Source organism: Pinus tabuliformis, chromosome 1_1 (assembly GCF_031772625.1).
Source record: "Pinus tabuliformis cultivar Carrire ecotype Pingquan chromosome 1_1, CPIR1, whole genome shotgun sequence".
NCBI classification, from domain to species: domain Eukaryota; kingdom Viridiplantae; phylum Streptophyta; class Pinopsida; order Pinales; family Pinaceae; genus Pinus; species Pinus tabuliformis.
Window position 1 is genome coordinate 530619344 of NC_142297.1, and position 21965 is coordinate 530641308.

At 38.1% G+C, this 21965-nt stretch overlaps 2 protein-coding genes across 2 annotated transcripts in view; both read right to left on the reverse strand.

The window, feature by feature from the left end:
* Window positions 1-21965, reverse strand: part of LOC149214118 (uncharacterized) — a 281652-nt gene that overhangs the window by 8462 nt on the left and 251225 nt on the right. The gene's annotated exons all lie outside the window — the stretch shown is intronic.
* On the reverse strand, window positions 1350-18602 carry LOC149214119 (uncharacterized). Its single transcript, XM_089393120.1, has 3 exons — window positions 18329-18602; window positions 17743-18197; window positions 1350-1552 (listed from the first exon to the last, which is right to left on the reverse strand). Exons 1-3 carry the CDS (start codon window positions 18454-18456, stop codon window positions 1350-1352), a joined length of 786 nt encoding a protein of 261 aa, XP_089249246.1. The 5' UTR covers window positions 18457-18602.

Here is a 21965-nt window from a genome sequence, read left to right on the forward strand (position 1 = left end):
AAGATCCTGAGGCACAATGGGCAAAGATATGGAAAGAAAAATATGCACACATGTGGCAAAACAAGGATCTAATAAGAATGTCAGGATAAGGGCTCTCACATCTGGAACAATGCCTGGGACAATAGGGGCTTAGTCCAAGGAAACAACTTCTGTGAAGTCAGAGAAGGAAACCTTGCCTTATTCTGGGAGGACAGATGGCAACAAGAACTTATTTTGTTAAAGGAAGACTTGAGGGATCTCAAGGCGGATACAGATACTAAAGGGTTATCTAAAGTAAAAGACTTTGGGTCCAAACCAACAATAGTGGAAAATGGAGAACCTGGAGGAACTTTGAGTTCAGGGATGAAAACCCACTGAAGGCTACAACAGAGACTCTAAAAAACATGTTAGAGCAAAGGAAGATTTTGAAGTCAGGGGAGCAAGATCAGCTAAGATGGGGCAACAAAAGTGAGGGTACCTTTAATATCAAAGAAGCAAAACTCATTCTCCTTGACCTCAACTCACAAGCTCGAGATAAGACTTGGCAAGACCTATGGAGACATCAAGGATGGATGAAGATTAAACTCTTCATGTGGCTGGTTCAGCATAAGAAAATCCTGACCTGGGATAATATCAGGAAGAGGGGTGTCCTGGGGCCTTCCAGATGTCAGCTTTGTGAAGCCCAAGAGGAAACTATGGAGCACCTTCTCAATAATTGCATCTTCACCTCCAATTTATGGGATTCTTTTGCCACCATTTTCCAACAGACTGACAGGGACAAAGGGAGCATCATCAATACCCTAAACAGATGGAGAAGAACCTTTTCAGACAATGAGATTCTTAGCTCAACATGGGCCATCATTCCAAGTTTCATTATTTGGAATGTCTCGAAAGAAAGAAATAACAAAATCTTCAAGAATGAAAAGAGGTCATCACAAAACCTTTTTGAGCAGATCTTAAAACAAATCAAGGACACTGTTGGCACTATTTTGCGAAATCTCCCCAAGAACCCTCTTTTTGCTGCAGATTTGAAAACTCTCTGTGATCTGGGTCTGCAGGGACTTATTCCTCAGGGATGGGATAGGAAAGTTATCTCCCTAGATTCTGAGCAAGATTTCTGGCATCCTCCCCCCAAGGGCTTTTTGAAATTCAACATTGATGGGGCTTCAAAAGGCAACCTGGGCTTTGCGGGTTACAGAGGGGTGTTAAGGGATGAGCATGGTGGAGTACTTTTCATCTTCTACTGTCATTTAGGAAGAGCCACAAATAACATGGCGGAATTGATGGCTACGGAGCAGTGCTTAGATTTCTTGAAACAGGATAACCGGAAAAATGTGATTGTTGAAGCTAATTCGGAGTTAATCATCGATTTAGTCAAGAGGATCAGCTGGGACACAAAACCGGAAAAGGTCTCTAGGAACTGGCCTTTGATCCAGGGCTTTCAATGGATTCAACAGCACCTCCAGAGCCTTCGCACTATTAGCTTTAAACATATAAGAAGATCGACAAATAAATTCGCTCATCTTCTTGCCAATCAAGAAGTGATCAGCATAGAGAACAGGGTTGCTTTTGGCTGGCAAGAAATGCCTTAGAATAGGTTAAAAGCGAAATGTTATGACCAGGCAGATGAAGACAGGATTGTGTTTCGGAGTAGGGCCATGGAGACGGAATCCAGTTGATTCAGGTGTTCTATGGTTATTTTTTCTACCTTCAGGTCTTCAGGGGATTGTAGTGCTTTTTTGACCATATTAAAACAAGTCAGCATTGTTTTTGAGATTCCAATGGATACTTAGTCGAGCGGCCTTGGGTTGTCTAAGAAAGATCAGCTGGCAGGTGTTTCGTCCTTCCAGGTTTCTAGCAGAGAAAATGAAACATTAGGTAGGATCCCAGGTACTCTCGGCAACCGCAAAACTATCGGTTTTCCATCCGAGAGAGGTTTTCTGGTGATCACGACCCTCACAAGCAGGAAATGGTTTTGCTAAATTGTAGGAATTTAAAGGGTAAGTTCCTCAGACAAAACACTAAAGGACACCTCTCACAACCAGATCACAGATCAATACACCAGTATTTTTGATGTGATTAAAACCCTCAAAGAGGGAAACAGTCCACGGCCTGAGCCAACGCGGCCACTTCAGGCAATTTATTAATAAAAGAATGAAAATTTACATAAGCTTCTCTCATAGACGGATTACACTACAAATGACCCTCCATGCGCTTTAAATAGAAATCATGGACCAATCGGGTGTCAAGCCACGGATCAAGTGTCCGTAATACCGAGGAGAGAATGAACCGTCGGATCACTACATATCGTGACTGTCGGATTGTAAGTTACAAAATGTACATAGAAAAGAAACACACTTTACCTAACCCTATACTAGACCAAGTTGTACTTAACTATTTCCTATGTGTCGGAATATCCTAACATCACCCCTTAAGAACAACTTGGGATAGGATTGAAGGATTTACAAATATGACACAATAGGAGAAGGAAGGAGGCACTAGAGCCTATCCCCCCTTAGTGACAACTTCCTGAACTCCAACCATAAATCGAAGTTTAGTGAACTTCGCCTCTGTGAGAGCCTTTGTAAAGATGTCTGCAACTTGATCATCTGTTGAACAATATTGCACTTCAAGAATATGGTTGTGAATGAGCTTTCTGATGAAGTGCATGTGCAGTTCAATGTGTTTGCTGCGCTGATGTTGGACTGGATCTTTGCATAGTTGAATGGCACTTTGATTATCACACCAAAGTGTAGTCGGATGCTGCTGCTGAAAGCCAAACTCTGACAGGATCTGATGAAGCCACAAGGCTTCCTTACTAGCTTCTACAGCACCACGATACTCTGCTTCTGCTGACGAAAGAGAAATGGCACCTTGTTTCTTGCAAGCCCATGTAATAGGTCCTGAACCAAGAGTGAACACATAACCGGCAGTAGACTTCCGATCATCAGGGTCACCAGCCCAATCAGAATCAGTGAAACCAACCAATAGAGGAGCTGCTTCGGCACTGTAATGAATCCCAAACTGAACTGTACCTCGAACATAACGAAGTATTCTTTTAGCTGCTTTCCAATGACTTTCACGTGGGTTTTGCATAAACCGAGCAACAAGGCCAACAACAAAGGAAAGGTTAGGACGAGTATGGGTTAGATACAAAAGTTTTCCTACAAGTTGACGATATAAGGCAGCAACCGAATTCAAAGAATCCTAAGAAGTCATATCCTAAAAAGAATGGTCCTAAACCAAACAAGGGTCCTAAGCAATCTCAGCCTCAAAATGAAAAATCATTTCAACAAAATGATAAGGCAAATAAAAACAAATGGAAGAAGACTGATAGACATTGCAACTTTTGTAATCGAGATGGCCACTTAGAATCCAAATGCTTTAAGAAGATGGAAGCCTTGGAAGCAACAACGAAGAAGCATAACATCCATTTGGAGCACTCTTCAACTTCAACTTCATCTTCGGGAATGGCACTTTCTGCATGTGGTTGTCAATCATCTCGGTCTGGCTATGCACTAAATGTATCTTCTTCTTCTCATTCTCATGAGTGGCTCATTGATTCTGGAGCTTCTTATCACATGGCCAAAAACAAAGCCATGTTTTCTTCTTTAAATGATTGTAACACCAAAAATATATATGTTGGTAATGATAGATCTCTTAATGTTGTAGGGACTGGAACTGTTCATCTAGACAATGGTCAATTTAATGATGTATTATGTGTTCCAACCTTATCCTGCAACCTTCTATCTGTATATCAGATAACTCATTCAAGTGGAGGTAAAATCGTTGAATTTTCACCTCATGATGTTGTAATTAAGGACCTAAGAGATCCTAAACAGATTTTAGCTACTAGCATTGTTGATGATTCTACAAGGTTGTATAAGTTTCACAACTTTGGGTCATCAAATCTTCCCTCCGTATTTGTTGCTCATAATGATGAAGTGAGCAAACTTTGGCATGAGCGATTTGGTCACTTAAACTATCACTCCCTTCAGCATCTATGTAAAGAAAATATGGTCACAGGTCTTCCAATGGTATCTTGCAGAGATGGTGTTTGTTCCGGATGTGTACTCGGAAAACATCATCGGGACAGTTTTGAAAAACGTGTCTCTTGGCACGTCTCAACCCCTTTACATCGTGTGCATAGTGATTTATGTGGTCCACTTCCAGTGGTTTCATTCTCTGGCTGCAAGTATTTCTTAACTTTCATTGATGATTTCTCCAGACGCACTTGGGTATACTTCTTAAAACTCAAGAGTGAAGTATTTAACACATTTTTGGCCTTCAAGGTCTTTGTTGAAAAACAATCTGGACATCAAATTCTTAAGCTAAGATCTGATAATGGTGGAGAATATGTTAAAAACACATTCATCAACTTTTGCACTAAGAATGGAATTCAAATGCAACATATTGTTCCATATACTCCACAACAAAATGGTGTAGCTGAAAGGAAGAATCGCACCTTAAAGGAAATGGCTAATTGTATGCTACAATCTAAAGGACTTGATCTTAGTTTTTGGGCAGAAGCAATTAACTGTGCAAATTACATAATAAATCGCACTCCCACTAAGGTTTTAAAGAATACCACTCCAGAAGAAGCATGAAGCTCAATTAAACCAGATGTAAGTCACTTTCGTGTTTTTGGAAGTGAAGCATGGGCCCATATTCCAGATGAGAAACATAAAGCTTTAGAACTTAAGAGTGAAAAGTGCATTTTTTTTGGATATTCTGAAGATGTCAAAGGCTATAGACTTATTCCACTTAAGTCCAAAAATGTTATCATTAGAAGAGATGTAAAATTTGCTGAAAATATATCGGCCTGCGAGCCTAGTTCGGCGGATGTGCCACCTCTCCCTATCTCTTCTACTTTTGAAAATATTTCTTCTTCAGATGATGAAAGTGAGGATGACAATCCTCCCCCACCTTCTCAGGATCCTCCTTCAGCTCCTCAGCTTCCAAAATGGGTCCGCGCTACTCGAGATGCAGCAGGTGATCTTGCCGGTGATCCTACAGATCAGCGACGCACACGTTCTCAGTTCGACAGAGCCTCTTCTTTACTGGCTCAAGCTCCAGTAAATTATGATCCTGACACCTTTGTAGAAGCTTCAGGCCATCCAGATTGGGAAGCAGCTATGAATGAAGAATATCATTCATTATTGGCAAATGATACATGGGATCTTGTTCCTTTGGAGCGATTCCATACAGAGGGCTACATGTGGTGGTGGGGTCGGCTAAAATACCGCCCTCATCACACACTCATGTTCAGTGAACTTAGTTGGGGCGAAATGATCCTCAGCCATTGGATCATGCGAAGCGTTTCTACGGCAGGGATTGATTGTGCAAGTTATCAGTCTAGTTGGCAGGAAGTGCTAATGTTCAGTGATATTAGGCGATGTGAAATGATCCTCAGCCGTTGGATCAGGTGAGGCAATTGGACGGCCGAGATTGATCGCTCTGTTCATCGGTCTAGATGGGCAGGATTTCCGGCGACGGCAATCTCCCTTCAAACAACTTTCTGTACGGAAAACAAGGTTCTTAGCAGTTTCCAGGTGATCGCATCGCTCCTGAGTGGTAAATGGTATTGGATTTTTGGTAGTGATCCCATTAGGTTTCTTACACGTGGCAGGGGGGTGGTATGGAAAACCACCCCCCATCGCTCACTAACGTTAGGTGAGCTTGGCTACGCGATTTTGCTCCTGGCCGTTGGATCTAGCTGTCCGGATCTACGGTTAGAAACGGTCGCGTTGTCTCAGTGGGGCCAAGTCTTTTTCTCCACGAGTCTTATTGGGGCACTTTTTTCCTCAGCCAGTGGTTGGCGCACGAAGTATGGTCGGTGGCGACTGTTGTTGATTTTCCAGGCAGTGGAGGTGGAAGGCACCGGAGTTTTCCACGTGGTTGGAGAACCTTTTAGTCCAATTTTTTGTGTAATTTGAGAGTTTGATAATGACTGTTGTAGGGGGGGCCATGTCTATGGTAGGATGCCCTTTGTTTCTCCTGAGTCCATGAAGATGGATGGTTTTTTTTATATTTTGTAACATTATTTTTGTTTTAATGAAATAGAAAGATCGTCTCTTGCTTCAACAAAAAAAAAGATATATACAATATTGCGAGTCTCAGAAGCAGTTGGCTCAAACCAACGACTTTTTTAAATATTTAGTTGGTTATCCGTTATATTTAGAAAATAAATAAAAAAAATTTAATAATGAAAATTTATCACAAAGCCTAAATTTTTTTTTGAATTTTAATAATACAAATTTATTATGATTTTATATAATTTCTATAAAGTTTTAACAAATTTTAAATAAATATACTATTATATAAAATTTGGATAGATTATCTTTTAAAAAAATGAAAATTGAAATATCCATGAGTGCATCTACAAAATTAAACTCATATAACTTTATCACTAAAAAAAATATCATTAAAAAGTCAAATAAATAACAATGCCCATTCAAATAAACATCATGATATATTAGATCTCATATGTTGTTATGGCTCAAATCTCTTAATAAAGATAAGATTAACCATGAACAATAAACATGATCCACAATAAAAAGAATTTCTCTACTACTAATAAAACCGTCACAAAATATTCTTGATTACTAGTATTTTCGTTTATCTAATGTGAATGACCAATGTTTGCTCCCTAGATATTTGATGGTTACTCTTTTTTTGATAACTTGGGTGAACTGGACACATGATTTCTTAACATATTTTGTGAAATATTACATATTGTGTAGTTTCAATTAAGTAGTTCCAATTTAAAAGAAAATAATTAATAATTTTTATATTATAGAAGTAATGTAGCTTCACTAATATGATAAGGATTGAGAAAATGAAAGTGGAGAGAATATCTCTTCAAATTATTTAGTAACAGTTAAGTAGATTACATAGGAGATAATGGAACATGAAGCAATAAATAACTAAAGTTACACTAGAGTAAAACTTAACTAAATTGAATCCGTATGAACTGAACTATAACCAATTACGATAACGAGTAGACAAGGAAAATAATTCTTTGAACACACTCTCCTAATCTCAACTATTACAATTATTGGCACTTACAATGTCCAAATGCTCTCTCTAAAATTCAAATACAGTGTTTCTCAATGATTTTGTAAAAAATGTTTGCAAGTTGATCTCATGATCCACAAAAATCAAGAAATATATCTCTATTATTGACAAGCTCTCAAATGAAGTGAAATTGTGTATAATATGTTTTCTCTTTTTGTGAAACACATGATTTCTAGACAATGGAACAACGGAGCTATTATCACAGAAAATAGGAGTTGGGTCCTTTTGAACATTTGAAAGATCATTCAATAGCCTTCTCAGCCATACTGTTTGACAAGCTACGGAAGTTGCAGCTACATACTCTACCTCTGCAGAAGATATTGAAACAATGGGTTGTTTCTTCGACTTCCATGAAATCATATTTGTTCCCAAATGAAAAGTGTATCTTGATGTGCTTTTCCCATCATCTAAATTTTCTGCATATCACTATATGTATAGCTTGAGAGTAAGCAATCTTAAGAATTCTTGTACAATAAGCCATAGTTTGGTGTCCTTGCAACATATCTTAAAAAAATTGCAACTTTCCAGAGGGAATCTTTGGGTGATTCCATAAAACCGGAAACAAAACTCCTTGCAAATAGTATGCTCGATCTAGTAGTGAGATACAAGAGACCGCCAACCAGACGTTTATACAATGTAGAATCAGTGAATGGTCCTTCATCTTGTTTGCTAAGCTTGGTGCCTAAAGAAATTGGAGTGTCAGTTGGTTTGAAGTCGATCATTTTAAACTTGTGCACGATGTCAGTGGCATACTTTTGTTGATAGATAAAAATAACATTTTCGGATTCCGTAATTTCAATTCTCAAGAAATAATTCATAAGGCCAAGATTAGTCCTGTCAAATTCTGTTTTCATGGCAACTTTAAATTCTTCCAACGTCATATTAATTTTATAGAGTAAATCATCAACATAAAAACATACAATGACAGTAAGAGTTGGGCTCATGGTTGCTTCATTATCTATTTTTGTATAAAGAGATGGCTAATGACTACTTCTAGGGGAGCTTATTTTAAGCCATATAAGGCTTTCTTCAACTTATACAACTGATCTTCTAGTCCTGAAACTTCAAAACGAGGTGCTTGATCCACATAAGCCTCATTTTCTAATATGTCATTTAAAAAAGCATATTTGACATCTAGTTGAAAAGCTTGCCATTTATTTTGACCTGCAATGGTTAGAATAATTTTGATTGTATCTAACCTTGCTACTATAGCAAATATTTTTCCATAGTCCATGCCAAGCTATTGAGAGAACCATTTGGCAACTAGCCTTCCTTATGTTTCTCGATTTTTCCTTTTTCATTCAATTTGGTCTTGTAGACCCACTTGAAACCAATGTTTTTGTGATTTCATGATTCATTGCATGAATCCAGTGTTCCTCTTTACTACCTTTTCAAAGTGGGTTGGTTGATAGGAAAGAAAGGCAAAAATATTTTGCTACTCAAAATCATGTTCTTGCTCATATATATCCTTGACGCTTCTTGTGTTTAGATTATCTGTTGGAGATAATGATTCATTGTTGGAAGAAGTACCATGTTTAGAGTGTATTGGCTCTTCTTGTACTTACAATCTTGGTAGTTGTGGTGGATGAACATGTTGATTTGAAGGTTCATCATTTTGTTGACACCAAGGTTTTTTTTCAAATAACTTAACATCTCTAATTAACAAAAATTTCTTGGTGAGAGGATTGTAGAGCATGTAAGCTTTTGACTATTCTTTTTTTTTTGGTAGGTAAGCACCCACGGGGGATTTGAACCAGTGACCTATCACAAGGAGTGCCTTAACAGTGCACCCATTCACTGTCAATCCAAAGCCCTGTGGGCAGCTTTTGACTCTTCATTGTAGCCTATAAGGATGCATTTTTCATTTCTATTGTCAAGCTTTTGTTAGATTTTCTAGAACATGTGCAAATGATACACAACCAAATATTCGTCTTTTTACCATCCAAATCCTGTTGAGGTATTGCATCTTTAACACTTATTGTTGGAGATCTATTGAAAATATATATTGTGGTAGCGACAACTTTAGCCCAATACTCATTGGACAACTCCTTTGCGCGAAACATGCATCTTGCCATATTCATGATTGATTGGTTTTTTCTTTCAGCGACTCCATTCTGTTGTAGAGTGTCTCTGGTTGTGTTATGCATAATGATACCTTATTGTCAACAAAATGTTTTGATCTTTTCTTTCAAGTACTCCATTCTGTTGTAGAGTGTATCTAGTTGTGTTCTACATAATAATTAGAGAAATTTTGAGGGTATAAAATAGGTATCCTAAGGAATATTATAAAATATTAATGAAAATAATAAAATAGGATTAGATTGCATCATCAAATTTTAGAGGGAAAAAAGAAAAACTACTTTTTCAATTTGTATTTTCATCTTATTTCCATACGGTTTTACTCAAATTTCGAGCAGGAGAACTCGTTGGATGTGTAATTCAATTCCTCATCCAAGGAGTATCCATGTTGCATACTTTCGATGAACCTTGTTGCACGAAAGATGAGAAATACAAGAAAACATGTGATTGCAACAATCACGTTTTTCATGTATTTCTCATTTTTGTGTAGCAGGATCCATATAAAGTATAAAACATGGGTACTCCTTGGTTGAATAATTGAATTCCACATCCAACAAGTCCTCCCACTCGAAATTTGAGTAAAACCATAGGGAGATAAGTTGAAAATACAAATTGAAAAAGTAGATTTTTCTTTTTTGCCTCTAAAATTTGATGATGTAATCTAATATTATTTTATTATTTCCACTAATATTTAATAATATTCCTTAGGAGGCCCACTTTATACGTCAAAATTTCTCTAATGATTATGTAGAACACAACCAGATACACACTACAACATAATGGAGTAACTAAAAGAAAATATAAAAACATTTTGTTGACAACAAGGCATCAGTATGCTGAACACAACCAGATACACTCTACAGAAGAATAGAGTAGCTGAAATAAAAAACCAATCAATCATGAATATGGCAAGACGCATGTTTCACGCAAACACCCCAACGATACAATACCCCAATGAGTGCTCTAGCTTGAAATTTGAATAAGACTATAGGGAGATTAATTGAAAATATGAGTTGAAAAAGTAGTTTTTTATTTTATTTTTTTTGTTTTTAAATATTTTAACATTTTTACTCCAAAAATGGTGAATCATACTCCATGGTTGACATCATCTTCTTGAATCCTATTGGTTCTCATAAAGTTGATTTTGGTTGTACCTTTTTGTTTTGAGGCTCATTTTTAACCTTAAAATTTCTCTAATGAATGCCTTGTTGTTAACAAAATGTTGTGAAATCTTTGGAATTGTATTCTCCTCTTGTGTCTCACTTAAGTACTTACAAAAACATTCCACTTTGCATTATGCTTCCCTTTGAACTATTTGAACTTTGAGAAAGTATTAAACTTATTTTTAAGAAAATAAATCCATATTTTCCTACTATAGTCATCAATAAATGTTAGAAAATAAAAATTGCCACCAATGGATTGTGTTTGCATTGGTCCATAGATATCTGTGTCGACTAGTTCTAAGGGTTCTTTTGCTCTATTGAAGGATGTGGGAAAGTTGTCTCTTTTATTCTTTCCAAGAATACAAATTTCACATTGACAATTTTGTTCATTCACAACAGGAAGACCCGTGAACATAAAATATTTTTGAAGAAGACTAACTATTGAAAGGAATATGACCATACCTATGTTGAAAAATAAATGCTAATAGAGTTAGGGTTAGATTTCTCTTTCTTGATAATTATTTGTGAATTATATTAGTTTCTTTTACTTCTTTGTTATATTATCTTTCATCAATCAATTACCAAATTATGTGTGTATAAAGATCACAAAAACACAAGACACAAGATGTAGGCACTCTGCCAGGGAAAAACCCCTATCTAGGGTAAAACCCAATCAAAATCTCTTCCTTCAATAGTTTTCTTGAGATTGTTCAAACTAGACATAGACCTCCTCCAACCACCAAGTTAGCATCCTCTTCGAACAACGTTGACCTTGAAGCAACGACACTTCGACCCAACAAATGGCAGCATCAACAACTTCATCTTGATAAGAAAAACTTCAATCTCCTAGAGGAACCCACACGAGAGAGATAGATAGTCTAAAATTTCGATCTTGCCTTTTTCTTCCTTCTTCTCCAAACTCGCACTTCTTTTAGCCTCCTTTCCTACTTCACACTTTTCCAGCTTTTTCTTTTGGATATTGAACTTGTGTGAAAGTGAGTGAATGCTCCAAATGAATTCGATCTGCTTGTATATATAAGTTTGAGGTGAGGTCAAATTGCCCAGTTTGAGGCTGAATTGATCTCCTTGAGGCCGACTTGGTGTGGAGATGTCAAATACCTAATTTGACTCAATATTAAATATTTTTACATGATTCAAAAACTGATGAAGGGTCTCATAAAATGTACAATGACTTTAATGAATCAATATAAATCCAACAATGCTATAATGGGGCCTTTAACTAATAAAGGATGACCCAAGCATGAAACTCATGCTTTAATCATTCATTGCAATAATAATAATAAAATTCGATTTCATTCTTTTGACAAGTACATTACATAATGACTCATATACATTTATGAAGACCAAATCTAGTTAGATTTTTCAACACTCCCGCTTAACTAAGAAGGTATTCATAACAACATATACAAGTACAAGGAAGATCTCAAAACATATGAACTATGAAGAGTTTAGGCACCGAAATGCCATGGACTAGATTCCTTACTAGGGCAATCTATTTAAGGTCTTCCATCCATTTAGGCACTCATAATGCCATGGACTAGATTCCTGACCAGGGAAATCTGTCTAGGTGGTACTAAGATGGACTAAAGCTTTCAGTGTCTCTAGGTACCATCAAGATTACTTGCTAACCATCAACCCATGGATTTGGGTGCGTATCTAAGGTCAAAGCTCCGTGACCAATGCCACCCTCCCCACTTCGGGATCCCAGGAAATGTGTCTCACACGCAAAGCCTCAACAAATCTCTTCCAAGCTTTTATCATCATCAACAAGATCAAAAATATCAACTAAACCAAACATGATTCTAAGATATTCAAACTTCTTATTAGGAAACTTTGTTAGTATATCAACTCCCTGATCATATGTCTAGACATATTGTAGCTTCAGGATCCCATCCTGCACCAAGTTCCTAATGTAGTGGAAATTATTATTAATATGCTTCGTCCTACCATGAAACATGGGATCTCCAAACATCTTGATGCAACTTTGATTGTCACATTTTATCACAGTAGGATCCAGAGGCTTCTCAAACAAATGCGTCAGAAGCTTCCTCAATCATATCGCCACCTTTCCTACTTCACATGTAGTCACATACTCTACTTCATCACTACTCAAAGCAACAAGATCTTTCTTTCTACTATTCCATGAGATGATGGCAGATCCCAAACTAAATCATCCACATGTAGTGCTTCTTCCATCGGTCTCACTACCACCCCAATCAAAATCTGTAAAGCCAATCAGCTTGACTTCCTTGCTATCGTACTTTAGGCAGTTATGTATAGTGCCACAAAGATATCTTAATATATTCTTGCAACTATCCAGTGACCATGATGAGGCTCCAACTGAAATTAAGAATGTTCACAACAAAGCATATATCTAGCCTATTATTTATCAAATACATCAGAGAACCCACCAACTAACAATAGGAGGTAGGGTCTATGAAACTTGAGTTAGTTCTCCTCAACTTCTTGAGATTTGTGATCATAGTAGTCATGGGCTTGGAATCCACCATCCCAAATCTCTGCAACAACTTGATGATATACTTTCCTTTCCCAAAATATATCTCCTCGGGCCTTTGCCATACTTCCAGACCTAGGTAATAGTGCATCAGTCCTAGATCCTTCATCTCAAATTCGGCTGCCAGCGTCTTCTTGCATTATTTTATCCTTCACTCCACCCCTATAATGAATATATCATCCACATATAGTAGAATAATGATTGGCTCATTATCCACAAACTTGATGTAGAGATTTGGATCAATAGCAGTCTTCACGAACCCAATTCTTAGAAGGCATGCATCCATTCTTGCATACCATGCCCTAAGAGCTTGCTTCAAACCACACAGGGCCTTCCTGAGTCTACAGACACGAGTGTCTTTGTTATTTACTTCAAATCCTTCGAGTTGTTCATTGTATACTTCATCATCGATGGTTCCATTCAGAAATTTTTTCTTCACATCCATTTTATGGATATTACATCCCATTGTAGCAGCCAATGAAACCAAAGACCTAATGGTATTATACCTTGTAGTGGGTGCAAAGGTTTCTTCATAATATATGTCTTCCTTTTGAAAGAAACTCCTTGCAACAAATCTAGATTTGTATTTGTCTATACTTCCATCAACAGCGTGCTCGATCTTATAGATCAATTTGGAGGTGATAACTAATTTGTCACTAGGTCTAGGAACGATTTCCCAAACACCATTATTCATGATGAATTGATATTCTTCTTGCGTTGCCTTCTTCCATACTTCTTGATGAGAAACTTATTCAAGTGTATATGGTTCAACTTCAATTAGTTTTGTCATATATGCAGTATATCCAGAATATCTTTTTGGCCTTTTACTTTCTCTAAAGGTTCCTTCTGTAGCTCCATGTCCTTCAACATCTTCAAGAGTATCTTTTAACCAATTTGGCCACTTCCTTGTGTCTGGTATGGTCACAGGTTGAATCGGCTCACTTGGTCCTTCTTCTTCTTCTTGAATTGTACTTGGATTGTCACATTGTACTTCTTCTGCTTCGAATATAGGTATATCTTCGTCATCTGAATCAATAGGAATGTCCTTGGATCTTTTGTAGGCATGATTTTCATCAAATATAATGTCCCTTCTTACTTCAATATGTCTTCCTTCCTTGATGTAGATTCTATATTCCTTTGAGGAGAGACTATAGCCAACGAAGATCCCTTTGATGCTTGTCGAATCTAACTTCTTTCGTTTATCCTTTGGAATGTGGATATATGCAGGACTCCCAAAGATTCAGAGATTGTCCACACTTGGCTTCTTCCCTGTGAATGCTTCCTCGAGTGTCATATTCTCAAGAATTCTATAAGGACTTCTATTTTCAATATATACCATTGTCATTGGTGCTTCTCTGCATAGAAATTTTGGTAAGCCTTGATCAAGGAGCATTGTTTGTATACCTTCTTCAATTGTCCTATTCTTTCTTTCGACCACTCCATTTTATTCGGGATAGTAGGAAACAATAAGCTCCCTCTTAATTCATGCTTCTTTATAATATGCAATCAATTATTTAGAGTGTATTCCCCACCATTTTCGAATCTCAAAGTCTTTATTTTTCTTTCGTTTAGGATTTCCACTTCAGATCTAAACTCCTTGAATTTCTCAAATACTTCATCCTTTTTCTTGAGAAGGTAGAGCCATGTCTTTCTAGATTGATCATCAATGAATGTTACCTAGTAAAGATGACCTCCAAGTGTTTTGTAAGACATATGCTCACACACATTAGAATGAATGAGGTCTAATATTTCTTTAGACATTGTTTCACTATTGGAAAATGGTTTTCTTGTATGCTTAACCAAATAACATCCCTTGCAAACTCTTTCACGATCTTCTTTGATATCGGGGATACCATGAACTAGTTTATTAAGAGTGGGAATAACCTTGTATTGTATATGACCATATCTTCTATACCATAGCTCAATGGGATTGATTTCCATATGAACTAGGACTTGAGGAGGTGGTGTAATGACTCTATATAGACTCCAATAACCATTGCTTTATCAATGCTTGAATCTTTTCCCCAAACCAAAACCTTTCCATCAACAAAAGAAACTCTATCCCCTTTATCTTCTATGCAAAAAATTGAAGTAAATTCTTTTTCAAACCTGGAACATATAGTATATTGTGAGATGTAGTTTGGCTCCATTCTCCAACTTCAAAGATGTTGATCCTAGGCCTCTAACAACAAAGCTTTTGTCTCCCAATTCCACTGCATGAGAAGATGGTTCCTTTGATAGAGTTTTAATTTGTTTAATTTCCCTTGTCATATGCCTTGATGCTCCATTTTCAATGATCCATGCATTATCATCATTAAGTGAACCTATAAGTGCAACTAAGAGCCATTGAATTTTAACCGCGTTGAATAAGTAGTGGGATATCTTATTGATCCAACTTCATGCAGTATTGAATCCCATTATCATATAACTTATCATAGAGGGAGTAACCATTTCTCTCAAGCCAACAGAGTGATATTCAATATTCATTTACCTTAGCTCTAATACCATGTTGATAAATCAATTCTAGTAGAGTTAGGGTTAGATTTCTCTTTCTTGATAATTACTTGTGAATTATGTTGGCTTATTTTAATTCTTTGTTATATTATCTTTTATCAAGCAATTACCAAATTATGTGTGTATGAAGATCACAAAAACATAAGACACAAGATGTAGGCACTCTGCTAGGGAAAACCCCTATCCAGGGGAAAACCCAGTCAAAATCTCTTCCTTCAATAGTTTTCTTGAGACTCTTCAACTTAGAAACATAGATCCTCCAACCACCAAGTCAACCTCCTCTTCCAGCAACTTCGACCTTGAAGTAGCATCATTTCAAGCTTGAAGCAGCAACACTTTTGACCCAAGAAATGGCAGTAGTAGTTTCGACTTGACAAGAAAAACTTCAATCTACTAGAGGAACCCACACAAGAGTGTTTAATTTCCACGATCTTGGGTCTAGGTTAGAATCTTAAAATCTCTAACGCTACCAAACCAAGAATCTCAACAAGAACTACTTTGCACAACAAAAATATAAAGCAGTCAATCACATATGCACAAGTATACACAATTTTTAACAAATATTGTACAATAATGTGCAACCAATATTCGTTATATTAAACCAAATCTGAGTGATACTACAGTCTATGGTATAGAAGATACAATGACAAACTTCAATGCAACTTCTATGCCATATCTTGGCATGTTGGTCCTTCATTGCCATACTACTCACTAGCTGCCCCTTAGTCATTCAAAGGACAACACATCGAGACTCCAGGAGGGCTACCACCTAACACTGTTTCAAGTCACTTTTGTAGAGTGTACACGGGCTAATCCAATATTCTCTCTTGGTAGGCCTAATTTCTGAGCTCCAAACTACCTTATAGTAGCCTCTTTCGCCCATCAAAGACCTACTCATAAGACTGCAAATTTCACCCAATCAAGCACCAAGAAACATCCTCCTTGTATGCTTCTCTAGGGCTACTTTGGGTAGCCAACACACTGCCGTCCAATCAGATCAATGGCATCCAATTCGATCACTGCGGAATCTGCACTGAGGAAGACACACGATCACAATATCTCACCTCCAAATTGGCTCCCACAAGCTGCCCAGACAATCTGATCCAATCTGGTTAGTGCTTGACCCAATATGATTCCAAAAAACTCTCTTATAAATTATTTTTGACTTCGCTATTTGTGACAGTCTTGGTTAGGGCACTTGATGCAGCCCTAACTCCACCCAACAACAATCAAACAACCCCTTTAAGGGTTGTGACAAACATTGGCAAGCTCCTTCCTTTGCCATGTTGCCTCCTTAAGGCACTTGTCACCTCTTGATAGCCCTAGATCAAGCCCAACTGTGTGCTACGGCTTGCGACCTAGCACAACCACCCTCCTCCTGTAGAAAATAGCCTCCAAACGTTACTGAAACAGTCTCTAAACAACAACATATTGCTCCTCCTATATTCGACCCAACAGCAAGCCTACTTGGCCTCTAAAACAACAAGCTTTGTCCTCTTTTCTAGCCCAAAGATAGTCCGCTGCCATTGCAGCTCACTCGGCCTCCATAACAGAATTCGAACCCTCTTCTCCACATTGTTTTGGCCTCTCCTTTGTTGCGGCTAGGTCTAATTTCAAAGCTCCTTTTCCTTGGGAGGATGTTGTACAAATGGAATGCTCTCAACACATCACATCAGCCTCTATTTATAGCTAAAAGCTAAAAGAGGGGCTCCAATGAATAGATGAAGAGACACATCTATTAGAAAATTTTTACTTCAAGCCTACATGACTTGAAAACCAATAATTATTTGTCAACTTTAAAAATTCATTTCTCCACTTCTACAACTCGAAATTCGATGCTTCTTAAAGCGTTAGATTCTACTTTCCGCCCTCTATCATCTCATGCCAAACACGATTGGGTAAAAAACCCCATCCTTGGGCTCCAATCCCACAAGTGACCCTTGTGGCGCTTTGCCCTCCAAACCCTGAACCCTAGGGCTTGGAGTACCTCCCAAGCTACACAAATAAATACAATGTTGTTAAAAGCGCGATCGGGATTTAATCGGCGCCGGGAAAAAAGCGGAAAAATTCGTTAAAATCGGGAAAAAGCGGGAAAAAATCGTTTGGCACAAAAATATTCATTTTTTTTCAATTTTTTTAATATCTAAACCATCTACAACATAAAATAAATACATTGACACATAAATATGATAAAAAAACTAATATATAAGATGTTTAATATCATTTCTAGTGCTAAAATCACACATAACATTGAATCATGTCCTGAATAGTAAGTCCTGAGTCCCAAGTCCAACTCAGCTTCAAAATATCAACAAAAAATATGATAATGTATCTCATCATGTCATAATGTCATATACAATAAAATGAAAGTCTAATCCTATTGATTTCCTCTGCCCCTCTTGCGAGAATATGGCACAACTTTCTCTTTCCCTCTAGATGTAGAAGCTGGTGCCTGTGCTGGTGGAAATGGCAGTGGAGTCTGACGTGCTCTAGAAGCTGAAGAACTAGTAGTAGCAGCTATAGGAGGCTGAGGTGGACGGAGACCACGTCCTCTACTGGTGGTAGTGGTAGCCCGGGTAGCCCGGGTAGGCGGTGTCACCTCCTCCTCCTGCTCCTCCAACTCCTCCTCCTCCTGCTCCTCCTCCTCCTCCTCCTCCCCCTCATCCTGCACTAACCAATCCTCAGTGGGATCCATGAGAGGCCTCTCGGTCTCAACCCTCCATTCAGCAGTGGTGTCAATCCCATCCAATGAGATGGCTTCCGTATCAGGTGTCTTCTCTAGTTGTTTCACCCACAATCGAAGATTGTAGTAGACATAGACCATGTCATTAAGTCTATGGGACTCCAACCTGTACAAAGTTCATGAAATAATAAATTAATAATTAATAACTAATATTAAAAAAAAAATATTGTTTAAAACTTTAATGAATTCAAAAATTTATTTGGAAATTTGCAATATTTTAAATGTTTAAGTGTTAACCTATTGCGCTTCTTGTTGTGTATTTTTTCAAATACACTCCAATTGCGCTCACATCCCGAGGAGCTGCATGTTTGGCTGAGGATGCGTATGGCAAGATTTTGCAAAAGGGGTACTCTGCCACCATACATCTTCCACCATGCGTCTACAACAAAATTACAAATAAAATTTTAAATAAACATAAGAAAAAAATGGAATTTGAAGAAACAATGAAATTTGAAACAAAGTTACAAAGTACATACTACAAACTAAAAAATACCTGGCATTTTAACCGTCCTATCAATGACAGCCATCTCAAAGCCAAATAAGCCACCTGACAACTTATATTGCTCAATTTGTCTAGAGATCTCCATACGTTCTTCTGAAGATCTCACCATCTTTTGGACACAGGTTAATAATCCTTCCACGACCTCAACATCAAAATTAAACCCACATGCATAAGAAAATGCAGGGTTCAGGAAAAGCCCAGCAGCATGAATGGGACGATGGAGTGTGTTGTTCCATCGCTCATCAATGACGTTCCATAGAAGGAGTTGTCTCTGGAACCCATCATCTCCCTTGTCATCATAGTAGGACCGAATGGCTTCTTTGGCCCTATCCATGGCTTCATACAAATAGCCCGTTGCGGGCTTCTCACCATCAACCAACCGAAGAACCTTTACCTAAGGTTCTGTAACAGCGCACACCTCCTGCACTCCCGCCCAGAAGTCCTCCTGGTATGAAACTACTCTACAGACGGCCTCTCCTTCTGGTTTGCGGCTCATTGACGAAGCACGCCACTCCTCTGAAAGAAACATTCTCTTCAAATCCCACATAGAATTCAAGAGGGATTGAAGAGATATGAAACTCGTCGCAAACCGTGTAATGGCGGGGCGCACCAACTCTTTGTTGTTGGTGCATTTTCTCATCAAGCTAAGCACAGATGTGTGGTTGTAAATAAATTTTGTGATGCTTTTTGATGAGTCAACAACCTCTTTGACAAAGGGAATTTTCCCTATGTCCTCTAACATCAAATCAATACAATGGGCAGCACAAGGTGTCCAAAATAAAGCAGGATGCCTGTCCATAAGCATTCTACCAGCAGCAACATAATTTGCAGCATTGTCCGTTATGACTTGGACAACATTTTCTGCACCCACCTCCAAAATAAACACATCCAGCAAATCACATAAAGTTTTTGCATCTTTGATTTGATTAGTTGCATCAACAGATTTGATAAACATAGTCCCCTTGGGACAACTAACCAAGAAGTTTATAAGGGTTCTCCCATTTTGGTCAGTCCAACCATCTGACATAACAGTGCATCCTGTTTGTGCCCATGATGCCCTAAAATCCTCCAATCTTTGGGTGCAATCACGCTTTTCATCTTGAAGAAGCCGACCTCTGAAATCATAAAGAGAAGGGATTTTGTACCCCGGGCCAACACTGGCAATAACATCAACAGTAGGTTGGAAAAATGGATTATTCCTTACAATGCTGAAAGGAATATCACTCCAGAGGAGAAATTTTGTCATCAACTTGTCAGCTTGTTCTTTTTCAGTTCTTTTTAGCATTGAACTAATAGTTGGTTGTGAACCAGGTGTGGTTCGAGGAACAAAATATGATGATGCAGCTACCGGATTGACTGACGCTGCAGTAGAACCAGTGCCACTTGGCCCACTTCCTTCAGCTGACCTTTTTAGTTGCCTTTTGAGTTCTTCTTTGGCCTCTCTAGTGTGCTCTAATTCTCCCAATGCTCTCATGGCTTTTTGGATAATTTCAGCATTTGTATTTAGACAGGGCCCCACATCATGTCCAGGGATTTGTGCAAGGTGGAACTTCACCCTGTACACCCCCCTGAATATTTCCTTTCCACACAACTTGCAATACAAGTTTTGTCTATCATTCGGAGTTTTAGGGTCACCATATTCCCAGAAAGGATCCAATTTCCTTGGCATGTTTGTTTTTGAATTTGCAAACCTATGGAAAAATAAGGATTAGGAAATAGGAATTTAGGATTACAAAATGCAAATTACAATTTAGCATTTACAAAATTACAAGTTAATTATTTCCAAAATCCCAATTTCTAAACCCAAGTTACCCAACCAAATGCCAAAAAACAATGAAAATTCAAAAAAAATAAACAATGTTTAAAAAAAATGAGAAAATAAAAATAAAAAATTGGTTCTCATAGTCATAACAAATTACCCATCCCAAATCAATGAAAAATTTCCAAAAATTCTTTAAAAACAATGAAAAACAAAGTTTTTATAGAAGCAAAACAAAAAAAAATTAATCTACATACCTTTTTTATGGACAAATTGGTGATCTTGTCTTGGATTTCTCCTAAAACCACTTGGATTCGCTCCCAAATTCGACGGAAACCCTCCAGCTCCTCTCCCTCACCTCTTCTCCTCCTCCTCCACGCGCAAATAGCAAAATGACATAGAAAAAATCGATTTTCGCATATAAAAAGCCGTTGCCCCGTGCCCCTGCGATTTTTTGGGTAAAAATCGCTATAAAAAAAATTGGCGATTTTTTGGTGTAAAAATCGCGATAAAATCGGCTGAGCGAAAAAATCGCGATTTTCCGATAAAATCGCGATTTTAACAACACTGAATAAATACTCCCTCTTAGCGAGGGAGTTACTTTCTAGACTAGGAAGTACTTCATCATCATCATCACTGCTCGTAGCACTTTCCCAACTCCTGGCACTCATACTCACAACAATCCACGTACGATGAACTACACTCTTCTCGGAAGTGTCGTTGTCACTATTGGAAACACCCTGCTTCTTCTTCTTATACTGTAATGTCTTACACTCTCTCCATGATCCCTTCTTGTTAGTTGTAGGCGCACCCTTCCTCCCCACTGACCACACGCTATTCTTGGAATACAGAGTCTCCCTCTGACTCTGTAAACTCCCTCTTGAACTCGACTCCCTCTGATTCTCGAGAAGGTGTACCTTCTTCTTAGGAACCTATACCTACTCCTCTAAAGCCTACATTTGCACCTACACCTGCTCCTGTTGCTTCTTTCCATGATCCACATGCTTTCCCATCAACCTGTAGAGGCCATTCTCTCCTCTGAGTACAATCCCATCAGACTTAGAGCCCCTGCGCTTGAGTCTTGCCTTCCCATCGTGATACGAGACCTCAAACCTCTTCCTCTCGATCATCGAGACAGAAATCACATTATATTTGAGTACTGGTACAAGCAGTACATCCTGGTTCGACATCACACCTCATGTCTCCATCCTGAATGGCACAACAACCAATCCTCAGATCTCCAACTAACTCTTGTCGCCTAACACCTTATGCAACTTCAAAGTCTCAAAAACCTCTTGTGACCCTTTCATGTCTTTTGTCGCACCATTGTCCACGTACCATCCATCCTCATTGACAGTACTCTGCAAGAAATGAGAAATCATAGAAAAGTCCTCCTCTTCCAATCTCCTGGAGAGATCATCTATCTTAGCTAAAGTGGAAACACTGACACCCTTCTTTCCTTTCCTCTTCTCATCATCTACCTTCTTATTCATCGGGCATCTCAACGAATAATGACCCATCTCGCCACAGTTGAAACACTTGACTTTACTCAAGTCCCTTTTCTTTCCCTTCATTCACGTTACAAGTGCCATCTCAAAAGACTTATTCTTTGG